Source organism: Eretmochelys imbricata, chromosome 1 (assembly GCF_965152235.1).
Source record: "Eretmochelys imbricata isolate rEreImb1 chromosome 1, rEreImb1.hap1, whole genome shotgun sequence".
In the NCBI taxonomy this organism is placed as follows: domain Eukaryota; kingdom Metazoa; phylum Chordata; order Testudines; family Cheloniidae; genus Eretmochelys; species Eretmochelys imbricata.
This window is the reverse complement of record NC_135572.1, coordinates 321165739-321190797: the sequence shown is the minus strand read 5'-3', so window position 1 is coordinate 321190797 and position 25059 is coordinate 321165739. Positions and strand designations below refer to the sequence as shown.

The window sequence follows — 25059 nt, the reverse complement described above, 5'->3', positions numbered from 1 at the left end:
CCTCCAGTTAGGGCTTGGATCTTGAGAAGTGCTGTGCACACTTTGACTTCTAGCCATCAGGCCCTTCATCCCCAATACCCCCTCTCCTGTAGGAGGGCTCAGCTCTGATACTTGCTGGCTAAGAGGCCACAGGTAAAGCTTCCTCCATGGTTGATAATAATGTTCAAAGTGTGAGAGTTCAATGGCACACAAGCTGTTTGCATGGACCCTCTGCACAAGGGTTAAATTCCCCATACAGGAGCAGAGCTATCTGCCTTTTTAAGGAGCTGTTCTGAACCACCTAACTGGCAGGATATTTGGTGTCAGAAAAGGGTTAGGTAGTGTAAAGGGGAAAAATAAATAACAGGATCACAAGTGCTTCCATACCCATGGCGATGAGCACAGCATGAAACCTAGATAGATTACATAACGAAGAATTTCAATGCCCCTACTCCCACGATCCTGCCAAATTTTTTCCTCTATGTCATACATAACCTGAAACATTATGTTAAGACTGGTTACTTGACTGGGTGTGTCAGGGGTTTATACACAGGGTAAAATAGAGCAAGCTGTCCTTTAAAAAAAAGTGCCTTTGTTTCACCTCAGGGTTTAGAGTTCTTAAACACACCAGTGAAGCAGAGTGACAAATGAAGCAAGATCCAGGGAGACAGGGCAGAACAAAGGCAACTCTCTGATGGAGGGATTTGTAGGGATAGGGGGAAGAGAAGCAGCTTCCAAAATGGGACGCGTGGAGTGAGGAAAAGAGTAGGTAGGTAAGATATCAGACGCCCATACCTCCCAAAATCTGCAGTAGCTAAAGAGGGACGAGTCCTGTCCCCCACATTGGGGTGAGTGGGTAAGGTGCTGCACACAGGGACTGGCAGGCCTGGCAGGGAGGAGTTGTGGAGCAAGCCTCAGCTCATCTCACAGTGGTGGCTCTTGCAGCTCCGGTTCTGAGGGGCTGGCTGGGCTCAGCTCCCCGTTCTGGGCATTGAGACCTAGTCCCTGGTACCTGCACATCATTGGGTGGCCATGTCAAATTTGAGTGAGTGGCATTATGACCCAGCCATGGGGTTGCAGTGGTACTCACTCAAATTTGGCCTGGCTGCCCCCACCCATAAGGGGGGCCAGGTTGGGTCAAACCGGAGTGGTGCTATGACCCTGTGCACAGGGGGCCAGATTGCAATGCCCAGAAAGAACAGCTGAGCCTACCCAGCCCCATGGGACAGGAGTCACTTCAACTGCAATGGGGTTTTGGGAGCTAAAGCAGGACAATCCCATGAACCTGGGACTGCTGAGAGATATGGAAATATAGACCATATAGGGGCAATTTGGAATTGTATTCAGTGATGGAGAGGAAACCAGTGAGAGTACTAGAATTTCATAGAATCACAGAATCATAGAATATCAGGGTTGGAAGGGACCCCAGAAGGTCATCTAGTCCAACCCCCTGCTCGAAGCAGGACCAATTCCCAGTTAAATCATCCCAGCCAGGGCTTTGTCAAGCCTGACCTTAAAAACCTCTAAGGAAGGAGATTCTACCACCTCCCTAGGTAACGCATTCCAGTGTTTCACCACCCTCTTAGTGAAAAAGTTGATAGATACATTCTCACTTTCCAGAATTTGAAAGTAACATAGCTACATGTTCCAGCCCCCTTATCAGATAGTACAAGCCAATTTTCTCTGAAAGCTAATAAAAGTTCATTTATTACGGAAAAACAATTCACAGATGTCAGCAATCCTCCTTACATTATAATGCATCAGAGTATTCATACGTTTCCACCTGCCATCTCTTTGGGATGTTAAATCCAAATCTGAGAGGATCTGGGCAGTAGAACCTGGACGCCACTCTATGGAGTAATTAAAATGAGAAAAGAAACAGGTTTTATCCTTGTGCAACTAAGACAGTACACCACTAATGTGTTTCCATTTAAAGAGCCAATGAATCATCATAAAATATCTTTTGAAATATTCCATTTCAAAACACTTGGGCTTTTCTCCTTTCCCTTTTATTTCGTACTAGGGAACTTTGCGCAAGTTTTGTTTAAAAATCCATGTGATGTTTCTGTTTATTTTCCAATTGAAGTCAAAATCCACAGTTTAGGACACCACAATTAGTTGCTGTAGAAATTGCTGTGATATCCAAAACTAGGGTTGCCAACTTTCTAATGGCACAAAACCAAACACCCCTTCCCCGAGGCCCCACCCCTGCTTACTCCATCCCCCCTCCCACTGTTGCTCGCTCTCCTCCACCCTCACGCACTTTCACTGGGCTGGGGCAGGGGGTTGGGGTGCAAGAGGGGGGTGAGGACTCTGGCTGGAGCTGCGGGCTCTGGGTGGGGCCGGGGATGAGGGGTTTGAGGTGTGAGAGAGGCTCTGGGCTGGGGCAGGGATGTGGGGGGGTATGGGATCTGGGTTGGGGATGCGGGCTCCGGGTGGGGCCAGAAATAAGGGGTTCAGGGTGTGGGAGAGGGCTCCAGGCTGGGGGTGAAGTAGGGGGCTCCAGGCTGGGGGAGGGGGTTGGGGTGCGGGAAGGGTGTGAGCTCTGGGGTGGGACCAGGGATGAGGGGTTTGTGGTGCAGGAGGGGAGTCAAGGCTGGGGCAGGGGGTTAGGGTGTGGAATCCTGGCAGTGCTTACCATGGCTCCCAGGCAGTGACCATCAGGTCCCTGCACTGCAGCCCCTGAGCGCATGGGTGGCCAAGGAGGCTCCGCACGCTGTCCTCATACCCGCAAGCGCTGCCCCCACAGCTCCTATTGGTCATGGTTCCTGGCCAATGGGAGCTGTGGAGCCAGCACTCGGGGCGGGGGCAGCACATGGAGCCTCCCTGACTGCCCATGCGCCGAGGGGCTGCAAGGAGCTGGCAGCTGCTTCTGGGAGCTGTGCAAAACTAGGGTAGGTAAGGAGGCTGTCTTAGCCCTGGGCTCCAGCTGCACTGCCAATCAGACTTTTAACAGCCGGGTTGGCACATTCTGGTCAAAAACTGGATGCCTGGCAACCCCGTCCAAAACAGAGGATTAGGGACTTCCTGTGGAACAGATAAATACAAATCTGTTCTTAGGCAAATGCACCAAAGAAAAAAAGTAATAAACACTTTATCCCCTTAAATTATGGCATTAGTGGACATGTCACAAAACTATTTTTCATAGTTTTTGATAAGGTATCAGTTGGTGTTTAAAACATTAAAGGCAACATTTTCAGATGTGACTAGTAACTTTGGAGGTGTCAGTCTTTGGGCACCCAACTGGAGACACCTTAAAGGGGTCTTATTTTCAGAGAGTGGGTGCTCTGCACTTTCTGCAAGTCAGGTCCCTTTAAGTTGCTGCAAGGTGGGCAACCAGAAACTGACAGACCCAAAGTTACAAGTCACTTCTGAAAATTTGTGTCCTTACTTTTACATCAATTAATTGTTCATGTTATCAATGTCACATGAATTAGTAACTGAAACAATCAATATTTCATTGGTTCTGATAGGTTTTACCGAGAGTTATTAATGTGCTCCGTGCATTTTTATGAGACTGGGCAAAGAACAAGGGCTAGGCATTTTATAATAAGGACATGCTTTATTTCACAATATAGTAAGTACGAGAGCATCACGCTTAGTGGTAGATTCAGCTTAATAGTTCAAGAACTAAACCTTTGAATGATTTTTTTTCATTTCAATAATCACTTTTACTGAAAATTTCAGGAAAGATAAGAGCATCAAATTAGTGTTTTCGCTATTATTACAACAGCACCAAAAATAACTACTTACCAAGAACAACGCTGTCAGCTTTTGGCCATTGTGAACAAGGCAGATTTCGGTAGACTTGGTCTATTATCTTTTCCTTTACTTGAGAAATAGTATCACAGTTCAGCACTTTCACAGGTACAGAATCAGTGCCTCCATCTTGTACATACACATTTACTGTCTATGAAAGAAAAAAATATGCATAATTATTCAAAAATATCAATTCCAGTCTCTGGTTTTTTTTGATGATTAGAATCCAGGCAGTGCCCAAGATACACTGTGCAGTCTTACCACCACGCAGCAATGTACATTTGCAATGTGGATTATCTGCACAGTTCTTCACTAATATCCAGCCAACTAGCTACTCTAGATTCCAGCCCATTCTTTCTATTATGATAAAATAGAAAAGGCACAGATTGGATGTTCCCCTTCTTCACTGATATCTAATATGACATCTCTACTGTGTCTTGGGAACTTATTAAAGGAAAGTTTCAAATAGAGACAGGCACGTATTAAAATGCTGGACCATCCAATGTCTGTGTACCACTTAGGTTATCCAATAACGCAATACGCAAAGAAGAGTCAATTTACTATTTATTACTTGTCACATTAACCCTCAATTACAGAGGGCACACTTAAGTAGTTTATTCTGGTTCTCAAGATATCATTGGTTCCGTTGGTATTCCCCCATTTTATTTATACCGGAGAGAATCTCTTGAAAAATCTCCAAACCCAGAATGAACTTTAAATGTGCCCACAGCATACAGATGATAATCTCAGTCCAGGTAAAATAAAAAAGGAAGGATAATGTCCTGAAAGGGGAAAGCAGGGATTGTGACCTCACCCTCTATGGAGGGTACCTGATTTCCAATGGTCAAGGCGGTGCAAAATTCTTGGAATCTTCATGGACTCTGCTACACATACATACTTTGATAGCAGAAATGTCTAGATAGGGCTTCTTTCTCTTTTAATTGGCTAGTAGAACTTCCCTCTCTCTTAGTTATGGTCTTGGTGGAAGTGATCCCTGCACTTCATGTATTATTTTATGTAGTTAAACTGTGCTGCAATGCAGTGAAATTAAACACGTTTTCATTGTCCCTAGACAGAATTTGCAGGCTAATTGTATTTCTTCTTCCCTTCCCTATTTATATTATTAATTATATATGATTTTGCTGTCAGCTGAAAATGTAGTGTGTCAGTGAAACAACTGATGAACATACCCAATTTTTAAACAAAAATAATGACTGTAAAATGGATAAATACCATGCACAATATAGTTCATCTCTCAGTTTCAGGCAGAGGTGTGCAAATTAAATTTGCATTTATCTACCTAAGGCAGTAAGTGCTACATAAATGTCTATCCAAATTCAGACACTGGCATAATTAGCACATTTTTTTAAAAATCATAAAAAAGGCATATAATCCCAATATTATAAAGCAATATTAACCTACTTCTTTGTGAAGGATATGTGATTGTTTTGTTATATGTACAACTGATGAATGCAATGAAATCCGGGCCAAATCTGGTCTAATGTTTACAATAAATATCTATGAGAATTATTCTAATTTGGCTCAGAATTGATTGGATTCACACGTCTCTCTTTGATACTGCATTCATAAATCTTAATTGCAAAAGCCATTTTTTGAGTTAAAAGACACCAACTTCAAAGAATTATTGTAGTAAGTCACAAATGACGTACGATACAAAAATATCTTGTTCGTTAAACACGATACAATGTAAATCGTGTTGTCCAGTCTGTGCAGAACTATTAGGTGTACTCTTCAGCTCAGACAAACATGGAATCCTCCCGGAGTCCAAAACCGTACATTAAAAAAGTTACATTTTTCCTTTATCCATCCCCCACCCCCAAGCAGTCTGTTAACTACAGTTGCTGTAGGTTGTGTGTAAGAACAATTCATAAGGTAAGCTTCCCATGCTGCCCTCCTACTCAAATCCCTTCGGAATATATCAAAAATGTGCTTTTAACCAAACACCTAATAAAGGCTTTTATTAAGTTTCATCCGCACTACAAATTTGTCATTGCATGTCTCACAATCAGAGGCAAATGGGAAAGGCTGCTAGCTGTGTCAATAATAAAGCCAGAGTAATCATATCAGAGTGACTTTCAAGGCAAAGAAAATCCCGTGCTGCCCTTCCGAGGACAGTTCTGAGCACTATGTACGTTTATTAGATCATGCACAAAACAAACAAGCCAAGAGTCTCAAAACCAGATGACTAGATTTAGACGGTTATGTCCATTTTTAGATGCCTAAAGAAGTAGCCCAATACGCGCCATTAGAGTTAGGGACTATTCATAGGGTCTGATTCTTGTCTCACTGCTGCTGGTGTAAATCAGGAGTAACTCCACAGAAATCAATGGAATTAAACCAATATAAAATGGTTGAGAGAGGATCAGGCTATTGGGAGTCTTCCCTCAAACTTCTTCAGAGATTGGGGGTGCTCAGATCTGGGGATTTGCTTCTAAGCCCTTCTATATAGTTCTTAATTCTTCACCTATTGCCCACATTAATAGTTCATCTTGGCTCTCATTACTTGTTATAGAAAGAGTGTACGGATATAAATTTAAATTCCACAGTGTTCAAGAGGAAAAGATTTGATATAAATTAATGACTGAGCAGATGAGCTGCTTACCAGCTGTGTATACTCTACATCATCTCCCAGTAACCCTGTGTCATTCAATGTATATTTGGCTTTCATCAGCACAGCATCCACTGGGCCTTTTTCCACCTGATGTTTGATAGCCTTGAACAATTTATAAAGAGGTTCTCCAGCATTGTCCTGTTTAAGGGAAAAAAACAAAAATAAAAAAATGGAAGGTATAATCAATGCCATATGTTTTAGTACTTAACGAAGGAGAAGTATATGCATAGCTTTCATCCCTTACCTTCAGATACTGATATAAGCAAATAGCCATCCAATTAGACAACATTCTCTCCACAACAGTTTCTGATCTAAAAAATATGAATATCGAAAATGTTTGCTGACAAGAAAGCAATTTTCTTTTAAAGTGTTGCCTGAAATAAAATATTTCTACATTAACAGCACTTGCTATCCTAATGCAATAATTTTACATAGGTTCTTTAAAGCATGCGCCTGCATTAGATAATGCTTTGCACTGTTCAACATTCTTAGATACTTTCAGCTCATTACTTTTACTGGAAGGTACATATCATATATTCAAAATCAGAAGTTTGTTTCCATGTTGTAAGAATGAGTGCCTAAAATAAATCTACACTTTAGTTACTGGGGAACAAACTAATTGAAACAAAACATACACAGCAAAGATTAAATTCTGTAATGTATTTAGGAGTAAGAATCAGACCTATCTAATTGAAGGAGATGCATCAGAAAATTGTTTAAGAGCATTCATTATGGAGATGATATGGTATAAAATTAGATGATAAGCATACAAAAATTTCAATATTGCATTTTCTTCATGGATAGATGTTTGCGCAAGATGCTTCCAAGCTCTAACTTAAATTATTTGGACACGACAAATGGCTCTAGTTGCTCTTAAAAAAAGTAAATCCTATACATTTTTGTTCCCTAATGTGCTCGGGCAGGTCATCATCATGATGATTTCTAGACAGTCTATAGCACGACACACACACTCTGAAAAACACCACACGGTAAATGTAACAATGTTGCAAAAAACGAAGGACTATGGAAAACAAGACAATCATTCAAACCTTCTGAGCATCAGCTTTGGGTTTTTGGCCACAACATACTGCTCCATCAGCTCTAAGAACAATGTCCTCATGATGTCAGTATAATATTCTAGCTTTCCATGTAAAGCAACAGTCAATAGGGATGCAAAATAAACTTTTTCTCGGGCAGAGAACTCCCTCTGCTTCTCCAATGTATGAATAAACTAAAACAGAAAAAGCAGATTTAGCTTTGAGTCTAAATGATTCATGACAAGTTTTAAGAGCAGCTCAAAACATATCTGGCACGGTAGGAAGGGGGAAAACCCAAAACACCTATTGTCTTAATGTTAGTCTTCTAAGTACAGCATGAAAAAAAAACACTCGAAGTTTTGGACAAACTACATATAAATAAGCACTATCTACAACTCTCCTCTCTCTCTGTGTGCGAGAGAGTTTTAAACACACTGTCTTCAGGGCTAACTCAACTAATATTTCTATGTCTTCGATAAAGTATGAAGTAATACACAATGAAGGATAGGAGTACTTGTGGCACCTTAGAGACTAACCAATTTATTTGAGCATGAGCTTTCGTGAGCTACAGCTCACTTCATCGGATGCATACCGTGGAAACTGCAGCAGACTTTATATATACACAGAGAATATGAAACAATACCTCCTCCCACCCCACTGTCCTGCTGGTAATAGCTTATCTAAAGTGATCATCAAGTTGGGCCATTTCCAGCACAAATCCAGGTTTTCTCACCCTCCACCCCCCCCCACAAATTCACTCTCCTGCTGGTGATAGCCCATCCAAAGTGACAACTCTCTACACAATGTGCATGATAATCACCAGCAGGAGAGTGAATTTGTGTGGGGGGGTGGAGGGTGAGAAAACCTTCCATTTGTGCTGGAAATGGCCCAACTTGATGATCACTTTAGATAAGCTATTACCAGCAGGACAGTGGGGTGGGAGGAGGTATTGTTTCATATTCTCTGTGTATATATAAAGTCTGCTGCAGTTTCCACGGTATGCATCCGATGAAGTGAGCTGTAGCTCACGAAAGCTCATGCTCAAATAAATTGGTTAGTCTCTAAGGTGCCACAAGTACTCCTTTTCTTTTTGCGAATACAGACTAACACGGCTGTTACTCTGAAACAATGAAGGATGTTTTTGTTTAAGGAAACCTCTGCACTATAAGTTTAACCTCCCTTCATCCTTCCCGCAACAAACCCCCAACCAAACAAAAACCAAACTCTTCCACTTCCATTACAAGGACTGCAAGCTGAATACATACATTGTAAGTTTCAGATCTTGTTTTCCTCTGCCTCAGAATGCAACACTACTTTTAAGTAATGAGCATTAGGGCCATGCTTAAAAAAACCAGGTGCCTGCAATTAGCTTCTCACTCCATATTTAGCCACCTAAAAATCAGCCTGATTTACAAGAGTACCAAGATTTAGCACTTTGGGAGCAGGTGGGTGCTCATCAATCTTGAAATCAGGCCACTTTTTAGGCGCCTAAATATGGACTTAAGAGCTGAACTTTAGGCTCATCTGTGCTTAAAAATGTATGCGTGACTCTACATGTACATACATACATACCAGGCAAAAAGACTTTTCTGAAAAATACAGGGTGAGCTCAAAGTGACTTTTACTTCAATACTCACATTTATGAGAAATGATTTGCTATTCAGTAGATTGGAGAACTGATTTAAAGCCTGCTCCACAGTTTGCTGTCTAGCCTCTGGAATATCCAGTTTCCCAGTAATCATTACATCTTTCTCTCCATCTTTTGAGGGCAAGAAGAAGACTCTGTCTGTGTACATTTTATAGTCCAGCACAGGAATTCCTGCTTCACTGACATCATTGGTCTGATCTTCCATCTCTATCATTAGATCTAGAACATACAATATTTCTAGTTTTAGAGTTAGTTTTAGAAACCACAGTACCTTTTGTTGTCATCTGACAATGAAAGCATTTTATACCAGGGAAAACAATGATCAAACTTATTCAGAATCCTTTCCCCTTCCACTTCCATTTCACTTTTTCCATAGTATGTTCACCAATTGCCAAAGCATGTTCCCTACAACTCAGAGTTTCTTTCCAGATGATCCTGTTGAGACACTGACAGGGCTGTCTTTGAGGAATCACAGGGTATATCTCCTCACCAATTTGGAGCTTGTGACAGCAAGTCTCAGAGTCTGGGTCTATAGACTGCTCCTGGGGCTCATGCTAAGGTGCTCATAATAGTTGTGCAGACTTTAGACGTCTAAGGAAGGGGGTGTGCTTCAGAGCCCGAGCTCCAGCTAGAGACCGAATGTCTACATGGCTATTTTTAGCACCATAGCAGGAGCCTGAGTCTGTCAACCTGGGCTCTGAGCCAGGTTGCCATCACAGGCTGCAGCTTGCTGTGAAGATGTACCTATAGTTACCTAGACTGGGGAAGGGACAATCTCATTGTTTTCTGTTTGTACAGTACGCAGGCACAAACAGGGCTTGATTGATAACTGGGGCTCCTACACAGCATCATTATACATATGCTAATCATCATCATTACAATATTTTCTTATTGGATATTGTAATGTGATATGTGGAGGATCATGAATTTACTGTAGGATCAGTAATTACTGAATGCTGGGCTTTATGCAGAGAGCTCTTCTTAAAACACACACACACACACACAGAGCAGCAAAGGGAAGAAAGAAATTGTTGCCAACTACTTTTCTTGTGTTTATATACTTTCTATTCCTTTCAGTCCACATCACTGTGAAAGCTGCCCTTTAATTCTTTTCATGATAGTTGGGATGTTGAGCCACGGAGCAAGAGCAACAGGAAGTACAAAGAATAATCATTTTATTAGGAGAAGGGTAGAAAGGAAGAAGGTAAAATAATTCACTGAAAATGATGAAAACACTTCTGTGAGCTTTCAAGTTCTTGACACAAAAAGCAATTAGAGGTCACCTTTCCACAAAGTGGTCATTTCAGCTGGAGGCTTTCCAGTTGTCTGATATTGCTGACTGACTAGAATACCATGTTAATTAATATAATGGCCTGTCATCGTGGCAATTTTTATTTGACCACGTAATTTATCCTGGTTCTCTTTATTCTGTTACACTCAGCCAATTCTAAGAAAGAAAACATCTCATGGTTTCAAGCTTCGTGCTGTGTGTGTTCTTCTACCCTAATCATCACTTCCTTTACTATGACTGCTCTGATGCATGCAGGAAGACTCCTCTTCCTACATTTGCCATAATCAATATTATATGCATCTAGAAACTACTTTCATTTAAGTGCTTTACTTTACTACTAGCCAAGACAACGTGAATCTTATGTGCTAGATTACACTGTTAGAGACAATTTGTGTTTCTCCTGTGCCCAAGGAGGCAGCTGTGCTGGAGTAGGAGATTAACCCCACACTCCAGCAGGCACCAGTACTCCCTGCACTCTTCTGGGAGTCCTGGCAGGGGACAGGCAGCTTCACATTCCAGAAACAGCTTTGAGAAACCGAGGGCAGAAAAGAAGAGGGATTACGAAGGCCAGCTGGTAAGGGAGTCTAATAAGCAGAGATGGCTCCAAACGGGGACCTTGATCTTCAGCCCTTCAAATTTCAGAGTGGCCTTTGAAGCTGAATCCCTTAGTCCAAACAGTTGCTACAGAGATTTGGTATTGGGTAGGGTCCAAAATTGGAACAGGCCAATTTTCCAGATGTGACTCAAGTATAATGGGAAAAAAACTATTCTGAGACAATTTTGGCACCAATGGCAGAAATCTCAGGGTAACAGTAGATTTTATGAGTTTTCCACTATTCAAGATGGCAGAAATCTTGTCAGATTATCTACAGAGTCAATTCAAACCCATACCCTGAAATCCCAAAGCTAAATCTAAGCCAAATTCAGATTCAACCACCACTTTTTCAGCCCATCTCTGTTAATAAGAAACAAGTAATTTCTCTTTAGGAAAAAAAGATGCTTTGTTATAGAAGCAAAGATAAGTTATTTCAGTATAAACAAATAGTGTATTTTAGACAGTGATATGACAGGTCAAGGTAATCACTTAGGCCAAAGTTTTCAAACGTGGGTGCCTGAATTAGACACTAAAATAAGTAGCCTGATATTCAGAGGTGCTGTGCTCTTACAGCTCCCATTGATTTCCTTCAGGTGATGTCTCTTTACATACAGGAAAGAATGAACCAGCTCCTCAAATCAGGTTCCATTATTTCCCGTTACAAAGAGGTACATTTTCTTCTTCTCTCTGATTTTCCCAGACTTAAAAGATATTGCAGTCTATCTTCATAAACTCATAGCGCACCAATTCATATATTTTGTGGCTTTCCTAACATAATATTTTTATTAAAATAAAATGTGCCACATTTTATCAACAGCATAAATACAGACTACAGTTACTTATTGTGAAATAGGTGACTTTTCAGTACCAGTGGCAGCTTTTTAATAGTAATCATAAAAAAACATAGTTTCTATTTCCATTTGCTGATTTAATTCCTTGTGCTTATTTTATCTTTACCCTAAAAACCTGTTTCCTTTAATCACTTTCACTCTATTTAATCTTATTTATGGCCTTCATTGTCAGAAGAATATGTACTGTACATTGATGTCTGCAATCAAGAGTAGTTATATTGGCTTGTAGTTACACCCAAGAAACAGTTTAAGCAAGACAGTGCAGTAGTTTTAGCCCAATTTAGGATTTCTCATTAGGGTCCATAAGAAATCTAACATCAATCATACCTGTGAATTCCTTTTTGCACCTATCTCTGACACTTTCTTCCAATCCTTCAAGCTGTGACTTGATTTTTTCATATTCACGTTCTGCTTGTTGGCTTTTTCGTCTTTAAGGAATAAAGTACGATTTTGAAAGTTATTAACGGTAAAAGTAAAGCATTTTGCAATTGCATTGATTGGAAAGGCTGAGGGATCATAGGAAGACTGTTTCTTTTTCTCTTCACCTTTAATAACGAAAGTGGAGGAGATAGTGGGTCAGATCTTCAGCTAATGTAAATCGATGTAGCTCTACAATGGAACTGCTTACACAGATCGGCTGATGATCTGGCCCAATGATTTTAACCTTATTAGGATACATTTGTGAGCACATTTTAAACACAGCTACTTCACTTGTACAAGCTGGACAGAGAATGCAATAAGCACTCACAGCACATTCCACAACAGCTGCTGAGTCACGACTAAGGCTTGTCTACACTTAAGATAGGTCAACATAGTTACGACGCTGACAGATGTGAAAAATTCACACCCCTGAATGTCATTGTTAAGATGACCTAACCCCTGGTGTAGATGTGGCTAGATCAATAGAAGACTTCTTCTGTTGACTTAGCTACTTCCATTTGGGGAGGTGGATTAGTTACATGGCCAGAAATACCCCTTCAGTCACGGTAAGAAGTGTCTACACTACAGCAACACAGTGGCAGTGTTGTAGCTGTGCTTCTGTAACATCCAGAGCATAGACATGGCTTAAGTCAGTACATGCACAGGATCATACTGAGCAGGTTATGGGAGATCTAAGGGAGTTTCAACGTTGTACAGGGGCAAATACTATAAAGCACTGCATCTCAGTTGTACAGCTTTGCACCATTACAGTGAAATCCACCAAGCTTATACACTACTTACATCCCACTTAAGACTGCAAAATAGGCCCCAAGTAGGACTTAGGTGGTGTATAGTTCTGATACTGGCACTCCACAAAGGGGTGAATTTCACCATTAGTCATGAAATGTGTATGTGGTAATATGTGGCTCAGCTGTAAAGGCCGGAATATCCACTCAGACAGATCCAACCATCTCAGGTCTACAGAGTGTTGACATAGGAAGCTTAAACATTGACTAATACACATGCAAAGCAGCAATATTTTCACTAGCATGAAGGCACTTCAGCTGCAATTTCAAGACTGTGTGTGCGCACCTTACCCCCTCAGTGTGCAGTGTGAAAACCTGGGCCAATTTGTTTGGGCTTACAGCAGAGAAAAAAATACTGGGCTGACTGGCACCAAGGAATACCACTGAAAGGGTCTATGTGAGGGGAATTATTGGTACAAATGTTATCCAGCTACTTCCTTTAAAATGTTTAGTTTATTAAGTGATCAAGATGGTTTCTCTTTGCAGATGAGAACAGTTTGCTCTTCTGTCCCATCAGCCTTCTCCTTCAGAGCTTTGGGACAGCCATAGCATCCGACTATCTTACCTGTAACAGTAGATAGAGATGATGATAATGGCCACCATAGGAAAAATTACAGACGGCAAAATCACATCCAGGGGTACGTCACTCACACGTGTGTCATATTCCACCCTTCCTAGGATCCATTCTCTGAGGCCAAATTTCACCTGAAGAATTAAATACATACTTATACCTGCCTCAGAAATGTAACTAGAAGATTATTCAATAATTTAGCTGCCATGCTTTAGTTTCTTAGTAATCTTTATAATCTATAGAATTCCTAGTCCAGATTGCCAAACAGGTATAATATGCAGATACAATTTTTTTGCTGGCATAAATTGGCATAGCTCCAATGAAGTTAATGAATTAATGGAGCAGCACCTATTTATTCCAGCAGGTAATTTGGCCCTTATTACATAAAAGGAAAAGAAAAACCTATTACTATACAAAGGAATTTAAGGCCCAATCCTGTAAGCACTTACTACCCAGAATAGTGATGGACTGCAATAGGACTTGTCAAGATAGAAAACCCGATTTCTAGTTGTGAGTATGCATAAGACTGGACCCCTTAATAAAAGCGGCAATCAACATCTTGAGACATTCTATTTATCTGCAATCCTTTTATAGATAGCAGGCAGAATCTGGAAGTGGAGTGGAGTCACAAGATAGTTTCCTTTATATAATGTGACACTGAAAAATAAACCCATGCAAATAGGAAGCTACTGTATCAGTGTCACAAACACAGTACTCCATACCCTCCTCTCTACATACATGCTATTAAAGACAACTTGCAGGGAAGGTGACATACAATGAATTCAGGCAAGTTATTGATTGTATCCCTCTTCTGCCTTCTCTTTGGCTGAGGTTGTACTACTGGTGGTTCACAATATAGATCCTTGTCAGTCAGTGTTTTTATGTTGCAGGGTTCTGCCCCCACAAAAGCTTGAGCCTCCTCTATCGTCATGGCTTTGTTCAGATTACTGCCCTAGACAGAAAATATAAGGCTAAGTCATTTTAGCTGCAAAGCCACGGGTGAAGCAATCCACAAGTTACACAATATTTTGTACAGTTCATTTTCAACAGAGGATGTAGTTCTGACATCAATGTGAAGGGGGAGGAAAAAATACCCCCAGGCTTTTACACACAGAGGAAATCTATTAATTCTATGGGAACACAGTTAATATGGAAATTCCAGATTCCAGCAGTGGAGGGCAGCATGCAGTTTTTAAGGATGAAAGGAAAATCTCACACCTATATATTTATTATAATGATAAAACTAGAACCAGCCATGTCTTGTCAAGTTTACCTCTGCATGAATAACGTTGTTGACTTGTTTTTTGATGCCATCAGTGAAGTTTTCAAATGTTGGATCCGCAACATATTTAAAGGAATCATTGTTCTCAATGTTTAGAACCAAATTGTAACCATCCATTTTAATAAGAGTAGTAATCCTATAGTTTTCTGGATCCTCTAATATTGGTGGAGAAGAGAAGACTATTGTGCTTTCATTGATTTTTGCAATATCTTTTCCTTCAAACTAAAAAGCAAACAAAACATTTTGGGTTTTGATTAGATCACGTTATTTGCTGCTGAACATTTAGCACCTAAAAATACAACACAACCAAGTTAAATAAAAAGGTGAGGCTTCTCAGATACTTTTGGAAAAGAAAAAAATCACTGGACAAAAATAAATCATCGCTTCAGTGTGGGTTAGTATTTAGGCCCAAAGCAAAATCCGAAGGTCTGAACACTCCCGAAGTTGGCAGAAAGTTTGTGTCATTATCTGAATTTTGTGGGTTTGAACCATTTTAGGGCGATTTAATGTTGAGAACATAGGATTGGTGGGGCTGGGGTGGTAACGCCTTAGCTTTAATCCAGACTGGTTTTGACTCTTCTGCAACTTTGGGCACATCACTTGTCTTCAAGGCATTTATAAATAACAGAGACGTTATCAGCTTAATATAAATGCTCAGTACCATTTATGAATAAAATACATTAAACACCAACCAGCTAACTCACAACAAACCTTATCTTCCACCACAATGAATGTTTATTTCTAAGGCACTTCATGCTTGAAAATGTCTGGATCCTAACAGTAGAATTTTTTTTATATATAATTTCTTCCTCCCCATCCCAATCCTTTGCATTAGATGTTCCTTGACACATTAAAAAAGTACTATTATACAAATAGTCTACTCTAGGAACCCTCTTCAACCAATCATTAACATAAATAACAACACACAAACCAGCAGCTATCTTTATGTCTTCTAGTACATTTTGGATACTACCATAATATAATGAAATGAAAATAAAGTGAACTTAAAAGTAAACAAATGGTGGACAGACCGCATTTACAGCGCCTCCAAATAGAGGTTTTTTATATATTTGAATAAATATATACGGGGGGAGAAACACTTGAGAATATTAAACAAAGTTTTGCTAAGGAAAAGTTTTTCATGAGTTTAGTGTAGGCCAGATATAGTAGAACTTCATCTGTTAGCCTACGTTGTAGTAGTTGCAGTAAATAGACTAAGAAAGGTGGACAGTGTCTTAAGAAGAGCACAAAAATTGTATAGATTCTTAAAAATTAAATTATGTATTTGAAATTAGAACTGAAAATAGACAATAGGAAAACAAACGTTAGTTTTTGAACAAGTTTTGAACTATGTCCCCATCAAAGAGACATTTTTAGCTTCTTAATCAGGTGATAAACTGTAGTCTTCCTGAGAAATATTGCAGTTATTTGTAGTGAAGGGGTCTGCTTAGCATCAGATGCTGGAGGGGTAGTTTTAAAATTCCATGTATAAGGATATGCACACACTACAGGAAGAATATGCCAGGAATGGGCAAAAAAAGTAGGAACTTTTCAGTTTGCAAACCCAAATTGAATGGGTTTGCATTTTGCAAAGCCAAGAGCAGGAGCAGTTTAGATTTGAGTCCAGAATTGTCCAAACATCTACAGCTCAGTAGGGAAGACAGGGGATAGGATACATGATTCCACTTTGGACTTGCCAAAGAATTTCAGTTGCCCCGTTCAAGGCTCGGTTCTACAACCCTTATTCATGTTGAAAAGTACCTTACTGTTTGTCTCTTTGAAATCAAGGGGGCTTGCTTGCATTGTAAGGTACTAATCAACGTAAGTAAGGATGGAAGAATTGGGCCCTTAGTTTGCGGTTGAAAAAAGTACAAATATTGACAGGGTTTATGTACCTGAGGTTTTCTTTAAACCATTTAGGCCCAATCCAAACCCCACTGACATCCATGGACAGATTTCAATGGGGTTTGGGATCAGGCTCTGTTTAGACATCACACTGATGATGAAGACAGCATGTCTGACCAATAAATAAATAAAAATTACCTTTCTGGAGTCTAGACTGTGTATTTGTCTCTTCTTCCTTCTGGAAGGCCCATGAAGTTCAGCAGTTACAACTATGGAGAAACTCTGGATGATATCAAACCCAGTTCCCGTTACAGTAATATTTCTCCCTCCACTGAAAAAGCAGACGCAAATCAAACATGAGTAAAGTTCTACAACCATACACTAGCTCCATCTAGGACTTCTTCCTCTTAAAATATTTTTTGCATAGCTTTGCATGCAGGTGCTTGTACAATAGTTAGGTATCAAATGTAAGAACTTCCAGTAAACCAAATATGGATATAAAATTTTGAAGTGATACAGCTGATCCAAACCCCGTGGCCTATTTGTGATTTTTATATTGACATTTTTAAATTGTTTAAAATATTTTTCCTTGCCTTTATCACTCTTTGGCAGCACGGAAGAGGGGTGGGGAAGATGGGGAGAACACTACACAAACAAACAGGGGAACCTAACACAATGGTTGGTGGTTCCTACCAAAATGACTCAGTGCTTGGATGAGATCAGCTCATGGATGAAAAATAGCCGGCTGAAAGTGAAGCTGAGCAAGACAGAGGTTATGCTGGTGGGCAAAGGAAAGCATTTTGAAGAATTTGTAGCCATGGAGCATTCTCCTTTAGTTGAAGATACACACCCACAACTGGTCAATGCAGTCTCCAGGTTAGGACTACTCTTGGATTCCTCACTGAGGCTAAGCTCTCACAGAGCAGCATCTGTGCGTAACGCTTTCCATCATTTCCGGGTACCTAGGAGACTCTACCCTATCATGACAGACAGTGATCTGGCCTCAGTTATTCATGCCTTAATGACCTCTTGGCTGGACTACAGTAAGGCAGTATACCTGGGGATGAAGTACCTTTAGCACTTAAACTCCCACTTATTCAGAAGACTGCAGTGCATCTCTGTAGTAATGCTAGTTACCCCAAGCACATCACACCTGTCCTCTGCTCCCTACCCTGGCTTCCCATAGAATCAAGTCAAGTCTTAGACCTCATCTTCAAGGTTCTCCATTGCCTGGCATCAGGATATTTCAAAGAGCCTCTAAAGCTCTGGGACAAAGACCATACTCATCAACTTTGCTCCTCCAGCTCAGTGGAACTCCCTACAACAGAAGATAAAGCTTTCTAAGGGGCTGGTCCAAGACTGTGGAATGAACTCCATCAGGAATTAAGGATCACCACAAACCTCATCATCTTCCATTCCAAGTGCAAGATGCACTTCTTCAGCCTTACCTTCTCTGACATAAATGCATAGCAACATGCATATTAAAAGAGCCCCTACTAAAACAGGACACTTCACTGCAAGCACATCTCCCTCAAGAGAGAGGATGAGAGAATAAACATGTGCCATATTAGTCATGTTGCTTACTGCATTCCTGGAAGGTGCTCTGATAGTGTGGTGATGAGTGTTATAAGAACCTATATAGAAAGGAATAGAGGTCACAAGGTGCTAGCTCTCTTTGTTGCAGTTGATAGATGCATTAATAATTAAGAAAGACTTAGCGTAAATTTCCACCCACCAACGATCCCAATAATCATGACGGGGAGGGAAGGTGATCCATAGAATAATCTAATAAAATGAGTTCCACTTTATCAAAAGTTTTGAGAATCCCTGGAGTGACTGACTATAAAGGGGGAAAATTAGACTGATTACAAAGCGCTGTCAAATGTACCAAGTAAACAAAAGAAAGACAACTATTGTCCCACTAATCTCTTAAATGGTAATAATCTTAAACATTATTTTACATAAAAGGTCGTGTTCAAGGAGCATGGTAAGTCACAGCTGATTTAACTTTTAAGATGCTGTTCGGGTCATCATCTCATGTTGGGGTTTTTGGTAGAAAGTGACAGCATTTGAGATTGGGCTCGTTCCCTCTAATCTCTCAGGATATGAAAATACCAAGATGTCCTCTATTAGGCAGCAAGATTAAGATATTAAGACGCTGAAGCCCATGAGTAAAGATCACAGTTTTTGTCCTGAGCCCTTGAAATGAGGAGTACTCTGGGAGGACTTCTATACAGGTACACTGTCAAATAGTTCAAAGTATCATGTTGGGATTTCCTGTTTGCTTTTATGTTTAGGCTATCGGTATTTTTCTTTTCAGAAAGAACTGAATTCTCAGAGAGAAACCACCAGTTTGGCTGTAGATTAAAAACAAAAACAAAAACAAAAAACAACACACACAGACACACAAAATCTCTTAAAAACCCTGCTGAACTCCAATTGTGCTTTTTAACCAGCTACTACTTGCCCTACTGGAACAAAGCCGGCAAGTCATAATTTATTCTTTTTTATTTCCATCATATCAACTCTTATTAATAGCCGAGCAAGCCATGTTTCAGAAATGGATGGACACGGACATTTTGACAGCTTTATGTTATCAGGTGATGACTTCTGCTTTAACGGGAATAAGATTAATTTTAAAAAGCAAGGTAAAACTAGGGTAGATTGACGTTCTCCTTAAATACATCTCCATCTCTTTTCTTTTTCCTTTAAGAAATCTGTATTTTAAAAGAAGTTAATTAATTTTCCTATTTCAAGATTTAGCTTTGAAAAAGGTATTATTAAAGTTTTGAGGTAAACAGAATACATTATTAAAATGTGTTGGCAATGGTTTGGGAAAAAATGTACAGACTCATATACTTAACCTTTCTGCAGAGACACAGTATATTGGCTTTCATTTAAATAGTTCCATATGAAGAAAAACTACCACACCCCCATATCTACTAAGAATGAATGTAATTATAATAGAAACATTTCATTACCTGCTGAAGCTATTTTTTGGAAAGAATTTAGTGACGGTAGGATTTTTGCTATATGCAAACATTAAACTATCCAATTTGTTCTTTGTGTTTCCGTGATGCACCATTACATGAACTTCTTCAACTTTGTCATGTTGTCCTGTGATGCAAACTATTTGTTCACCAAAATCAGTGCTGGAAATTGGAGGGGAAAAAAAGGGGAAACAAGGCTCAAATTACCAGCATTGTTATTAATCATCATCTTTATTACGGTAGTGCCTAAGAGACGACCAAGAATGGGGCCTCACTTGTTAGGCATTGAACAAATGGTAGCACAGTCCCTGCCCCAAAGAGTTTACAATCTAAATAGACAAGGTAGACACGGGAGAAGGGGAGAGGCGTGGGGGAAACACAAGCCCCATGAACAAAGTGATCACTGCAAACGTGCTAGTTCCAAAATTTTGGTTTTTGGGGTGGTCTAGTTAGAAGGGGATCAGCTACATGGAAAGAAGAAGGGAAGGGAAGAGCGGTGAGGGGGATGGGGCAGTGGAGAAGAGACTAAGAGGGGTGGGGTTGAGTGACCTGAGGTGAAGAGATTGTGAGGAGGGGGATGGAGAGGGTTGGAGCAAACAACCAATCAGGACAGGGCAGAGAAAGTCCAGTCAAAACTCAAAGTTTTCTGTCAGAAGGTTCCTGCTCTGGCTGCTTCTGTAGCTATTCCTACCTGCTGGATTCTCTGGCTGGTTCTTGGCTGCAGTTTACCCTGGCCACATGGCTGGGAATGGTGGGGGGCTGAGGGAAGGCTTTGTACTACTCTGTATTACTGTCACAAAGTGACAAGTTTTAATAAGGGCAAAGCTTCATAAAAAAATAAAAGACAAGCGCTTCCTTCCCTCTTCCCACCCCATCCCTTAATGCCTTCTTATAGCTAATGCCCTCCTACCTTCCATCCTCCCCCACCCGTCCCCTGTGATTCACAGAATAAATAGAAACAACCAAAAACCTACCCCAAAAATTAATGAACAAACAAAATCATGGCACCAACTTAATGTTCACAAACCATCACTCTATGTTTGCACCGCTTCTGTGTTCTATCCCTTTCTCTCACTCTATGTCTGTCTTATCTGTTTAGAGATGGTAAACCATTTGGGGCAGGGATCTCCTCTCACAATAGATTTGCACAATGCCTAGCATAGATGAGCTCTGATCTCGGTTGGTGCTAGTGGAGTACAAGTCAATATTATGGAAGTTAAGTGCTGCATACGTACATGTTGCAGGGCACATCACCAAGGAAAACGCTAACATCTTTCTGGGAACCAGTTTCCAGATTGTTCCCAGTGATTGTAAGGATGGTCCCACCAGCTTGGGGGCCTTTTGTTGGACTTATTCCTGTAGGATCAGGTTGCTGTAAGGAAGAAATGGCAACAAACTAATTAAACACATGGGTTTAAGTTTTTACTTTACAATGGAATTATTTACATTTCTAGTGATTACAGACTAAGTTTTCAACAATGACTAGTATTTTTGGATGCCTAACTTGAAACACCTAAATGGAAGCCTGATTTTTAGAAAGAGTTGTTTCTCTGAAAAATCAGTCCCCATTAAGGGGTCTCAATTTGAGGCAATTTTGAAAAGGACAGTATCAATATGGATGTGAAGAATAAAAAAATCTATGAGAATAATAGGGTTATGAACTGATCTTCCACAACAGACTATCCTTCATTAGAGAATGAGGTGATTAACAGGTAATGTTGTATCCTCTCTCCAACATGCCCTGTGCGATTTTTGGCAAATATATTAGCATTTCTTCTTTTTGATCGGAGTTCGGCCTGCACAGATTCTTCTCCCCATACAGCAATTAGATCCAGTGTCTCCTGTTCGCTCCACGCTGGAGCTCGTTTGCGATTCTGGGACTGCATGGTCACCTGTGCTGCTGAGCTCCCCATGCTGACCAAACAGGAAAGTCAAAAGTTCCCGGGGCTTTTCCTGTGTACCTGGCTAGTGCATCAGAGTTCAAAGCGCTGTCCAGAGTGGTCATATTGGAGCACTCCGGGATAGCTCCCGGAAGCCAATACTGTCGATTTGCGTCTGCACTACCCCAAATTCGACCCAGCAAGGTCAATTTTAGCACTACTCCCCTCGCTGGGGAGGAGCACAGAAGTAGATTTTTAGAGCCCTTTAAGTTGACGGAACGGGGTTGGTTGTGTGGACGCATCCATTTTAAAACGGACCTAACATGGCTAAATTCGACCTAACCCCGTAGTGTAGACCAGAGCTAAGGACTGTATCTGCACCAGAGTGTAGCATCGAACTTGAAGTGTGATTATTATTAATCATCATCTTTATTACGGTAGTGCCTAAGAGATGACCAAGAATGGGGCCCCACTGTGTTAGGCACTGAACAAATGGTAGCACAGTCCCTGCCCCAAAGAGTTTACAATCTAAATAGACAAGGTAGACACGGGAGAAGGGGAGAGGCGTGGGGGAAACACAAGCCCCATGAACAAAGTGATCACTGCAAACGTGCTAGTTCCAAAATTTTGGTTTTTGGGGTGGTCTAGTTAGAAGGGGATCAGCTACATGGAAAGAAGAAGGGAAGGGAAGAGCGGTAAGGGGGATGGGGCAGTGGAGAAGAGACTAAGAGGGGTGGGGTTGAGTGACCCGATGGGTAGCAGTCAGGTATTGCAAGCTTCCACAGGGCTATCGCCACTGTTAATGGTACCTAAGAATCCCTGTTGGAGCTGCTGTAGGTGGCAGTAAAGAAGGAGACAGAACTTGGACAGAAGTTGCACTTTAATCCCTATTTTTCTAAAGCTCAAACTCATTTACTAACAGCTCCTCAAAGAACTAATTTAAAGACAGATAAAATGGAGAGGCTGAACATGAATATTCAGTACTAAACTATTAAAAATAATGTTCTAAATACTATGAAACCTACAAATATAAGTGCTTACTAGAGATGGCATAACAGCGTGTACTGAACTGCGTATCTGAGATTCTTTGAGGTGATCTCTAATAAGTGGGCATTGCTTGTCCAGGGTTCATTATGCTAAACCAGGCGGGGAAATGGGTGCCTTGATTTTTCCTGAGGTGTTTCTTAATGGACCAATAAACACGCTCCGGGGTGTCTTCATGGTTTGATGAAAAGCACTTTTCAGAAATGCAATCACGTTGGCTGGTGTAGTACAAGATCTTTTAAATCTCTTGCTGAATGTTGAGATGGTTTCAATATGTACCTGCAATATTAATTGCATTAGCCTTGTTTGATAGCAATAAGCATCAAATTATCTGAAAAGAAGGCAGCCTGATACCACAGCTGGTATCAAAATGAACTACCAACAGGAGAGAGAGGTTAGATACTTAGTAACTGCACAACACTTTTGCTTTGGGGATCTTGGCACACTTTACAACTGTTGAGAGGGCTCGCTTGCTGTAATGCTGGTTCTAGGTTCCCTATAATTCCCAATTCCCACCCCACCCCTTCCCATGGCATCCATGTCTGATCCAAAATGTTAAGACGCAAACAGATTGAAAACGGCTCACGCTACTGCATGTGTGCCAAGCATGTATTATCAATACAGCCTACAAAGGCATGTGGATGCAGAATCAGGAGTGGAACAAGCAATAGTCACAGTATACTTTCTCTCACATTAGCACGAGCATTTTCAAAGGCAGCCTAAACCTTTACAGATGGCACTGGCCCAGGAGGTAAGTCCACTGCATGGTCTACGCGATGGTATTAAGTCCAGTGATAGCCTTTATACAAGATGCTACTTGGAGGCTCAGCTTGTCTCTATAGATCCAGTATTCTTGAGAGGAAGGTGAGTCTTCTCCCCTGGTGTAGGGCCATGCTGACAGAATGACAGACATGAGCACTTGTGGTTTATTCTCGGATTCTTTCCAGTCTCTGCCTTGAAACTAGTACATAACTGGCTTGGTTGATTCTTTTTCTATCTGTCTTTGTTTTCTAGATTTCTGTCACGTTCCCATATTCTTGTTCAGTTACTATATATTCATGCTGCCAGGCTGTTCTGGATAAGGAGTCAGTTATGTACATCTAAATTGTAGCACTGCAGTTTCAGTAGCAAACACTGAAGGTGTTTTGGGGTTGCTAGCAGTGGTTTTTTAAAAATGTTTAGTGGTTTAGGGTCATTTTCTACTTCAATGGTTTGCCATCCTTGAACATGCAAATGTAAAACTTTTGAAAATGATATGAAAATGATATGAAAATGATCTCAAGACATTGCGTTTCAATTTGAGTCTTTTTCCATTGGTGACTAGACATTTTTGTCTCTTTTGTACGAGTGATACCCCAAGCCCCACCACACTGACATTGTGTAGGAGCCTCTTCACAACATAGTATTTCAGGATTGGATACTTGGTCACCAGCTTTCTGATACTTGTGATGGCTGCGTCGTGATGAGGTAACCATCACGCAACTTCGCAACTTCGTCCAGTAGTTGCCTAAAGTGTTTGCACACATGTGAGAGGCTTGGGAGAAACTATCAGCTTGCATATCCTAATAATCTCTGAACTGCTTTAATATCTGTAGGTTGGGCAGCCACTGTATTGCTTTTATGTTTTCAGGGTCAGGTCTTAGAACTTGCAAGGTCAGTAAATGTCTTGTGTATGGTAGAGCAGTCAATCTTCTTTTTTCAATTTTAGGTTTACTTCCCTGGCTCTCTGTAGCAGATAGATGAGGTTGTGGTTGTGATCTATCACAGCTACTGCCATGTCGTCTCCATTTCTGTACACTAGAATGTCTTCAGCTATGATGCTGAGCCTGCGAATCCTGTTAGTACATCTCATTGGCAGCGTCAATATTCGTTTGCTGCATGTTTGATTCTCAAAACATTCTCAGTCATCTGTATCTACCTGCTGGCGTCCAAAGTGTGGCTCCGTATCCGTTTTCCTTATGCAGTAGCACTTGCCAATAACGGTCTTTGGCATAAAGTACTGAGTATATTTTTGCTTTTTGCTAAGTCAGGCAATATTTCTTCAATTGTAGGCATGTGGTTGTGAGCTCTTGTTAGTACCTAGCTTAAATTGCTTGCATCAATGCAAATACACAGCTTGCCTGGCTTCTCGGTGACTACCATGCTGTTTATCCAGCTTGTGGGCTCTGTGACTAACAAGGATGCCTTCTTTTCCACTTGCTTTACTACTCCCATTTTTTCTTCTTTATGTAATGGGTGCTCTGCAAGGCAGATGCTCTATTGGCTTAATTGTTTTATCTATTTCTAGGTATAACATTCCTTGAACATCTGGGATGTCTTCCGATACCTCATGGTAAGTTTTTAGCGGCTTTGTTGAAGGGATGGCAGAGTCCATTGCCTACTCTGGGTATGTACGGTTGCTTGTGTGTCTATTGGTTGAATTATTTGTC

At 40.7% G+C, this 25059-nt stretch overlaps 1 protein-coding gene across 1 annotated transcript in view; it reads right to left on the bottom strand.

Annotated features, from left to right (window-relative positions):
• PLXNB2 (plexin B2) overlaps window positions 1-25059 on the bottom strand; it is a 237407-nt gene that overhangs the window by 20392 nt on the left and 191956 nt on the right. Inside the window, exons 17-29 of the mRNA XM_077834580.1 lie at window positions 20942-21078; window positions 19698-19868; window positions 16915-17047; window positions 14863-15093; window positions 14365-14541; window positions 13584-13723; window positions 12120-12220; window positions 9045-9274; window positions 7420-7601; window positions 6615-6681; window positions 6362-6508; window positions 3733-3889; window positions 1729-1829 (exon numbers count right to left, since the gene is read on the bottom strand). Of these exons, the coding sequence (XP_077690706.1) occupies window positions 1729-1829; window positions 3733-3889; window positions 6362-6508; window positions 6615-6681; window positions 7420-7601; window positions 9045-9274; window positions 12120-12220; window positions 13584-13723; window positions 14365-14541; window positions 14863-15093; window positions 16915-17047; window positions 19698-19868; window positions 20942-21078 (1974 nt within the window). The remainder of the gene's footprint in view (window positions 1-1728; window positions 1830-3732; window positions 3890-6361; window positions 6509-6614; window positions 6682-7419; window positions 7602-9044; window positions 9275-12119; window positions 12221-13583; window positions 13724-14364; window positions 14542-14862; window positions 15094-16914; window positions 17048-19697; window positions 19869-20941; window positions 21079-25059) is intronic.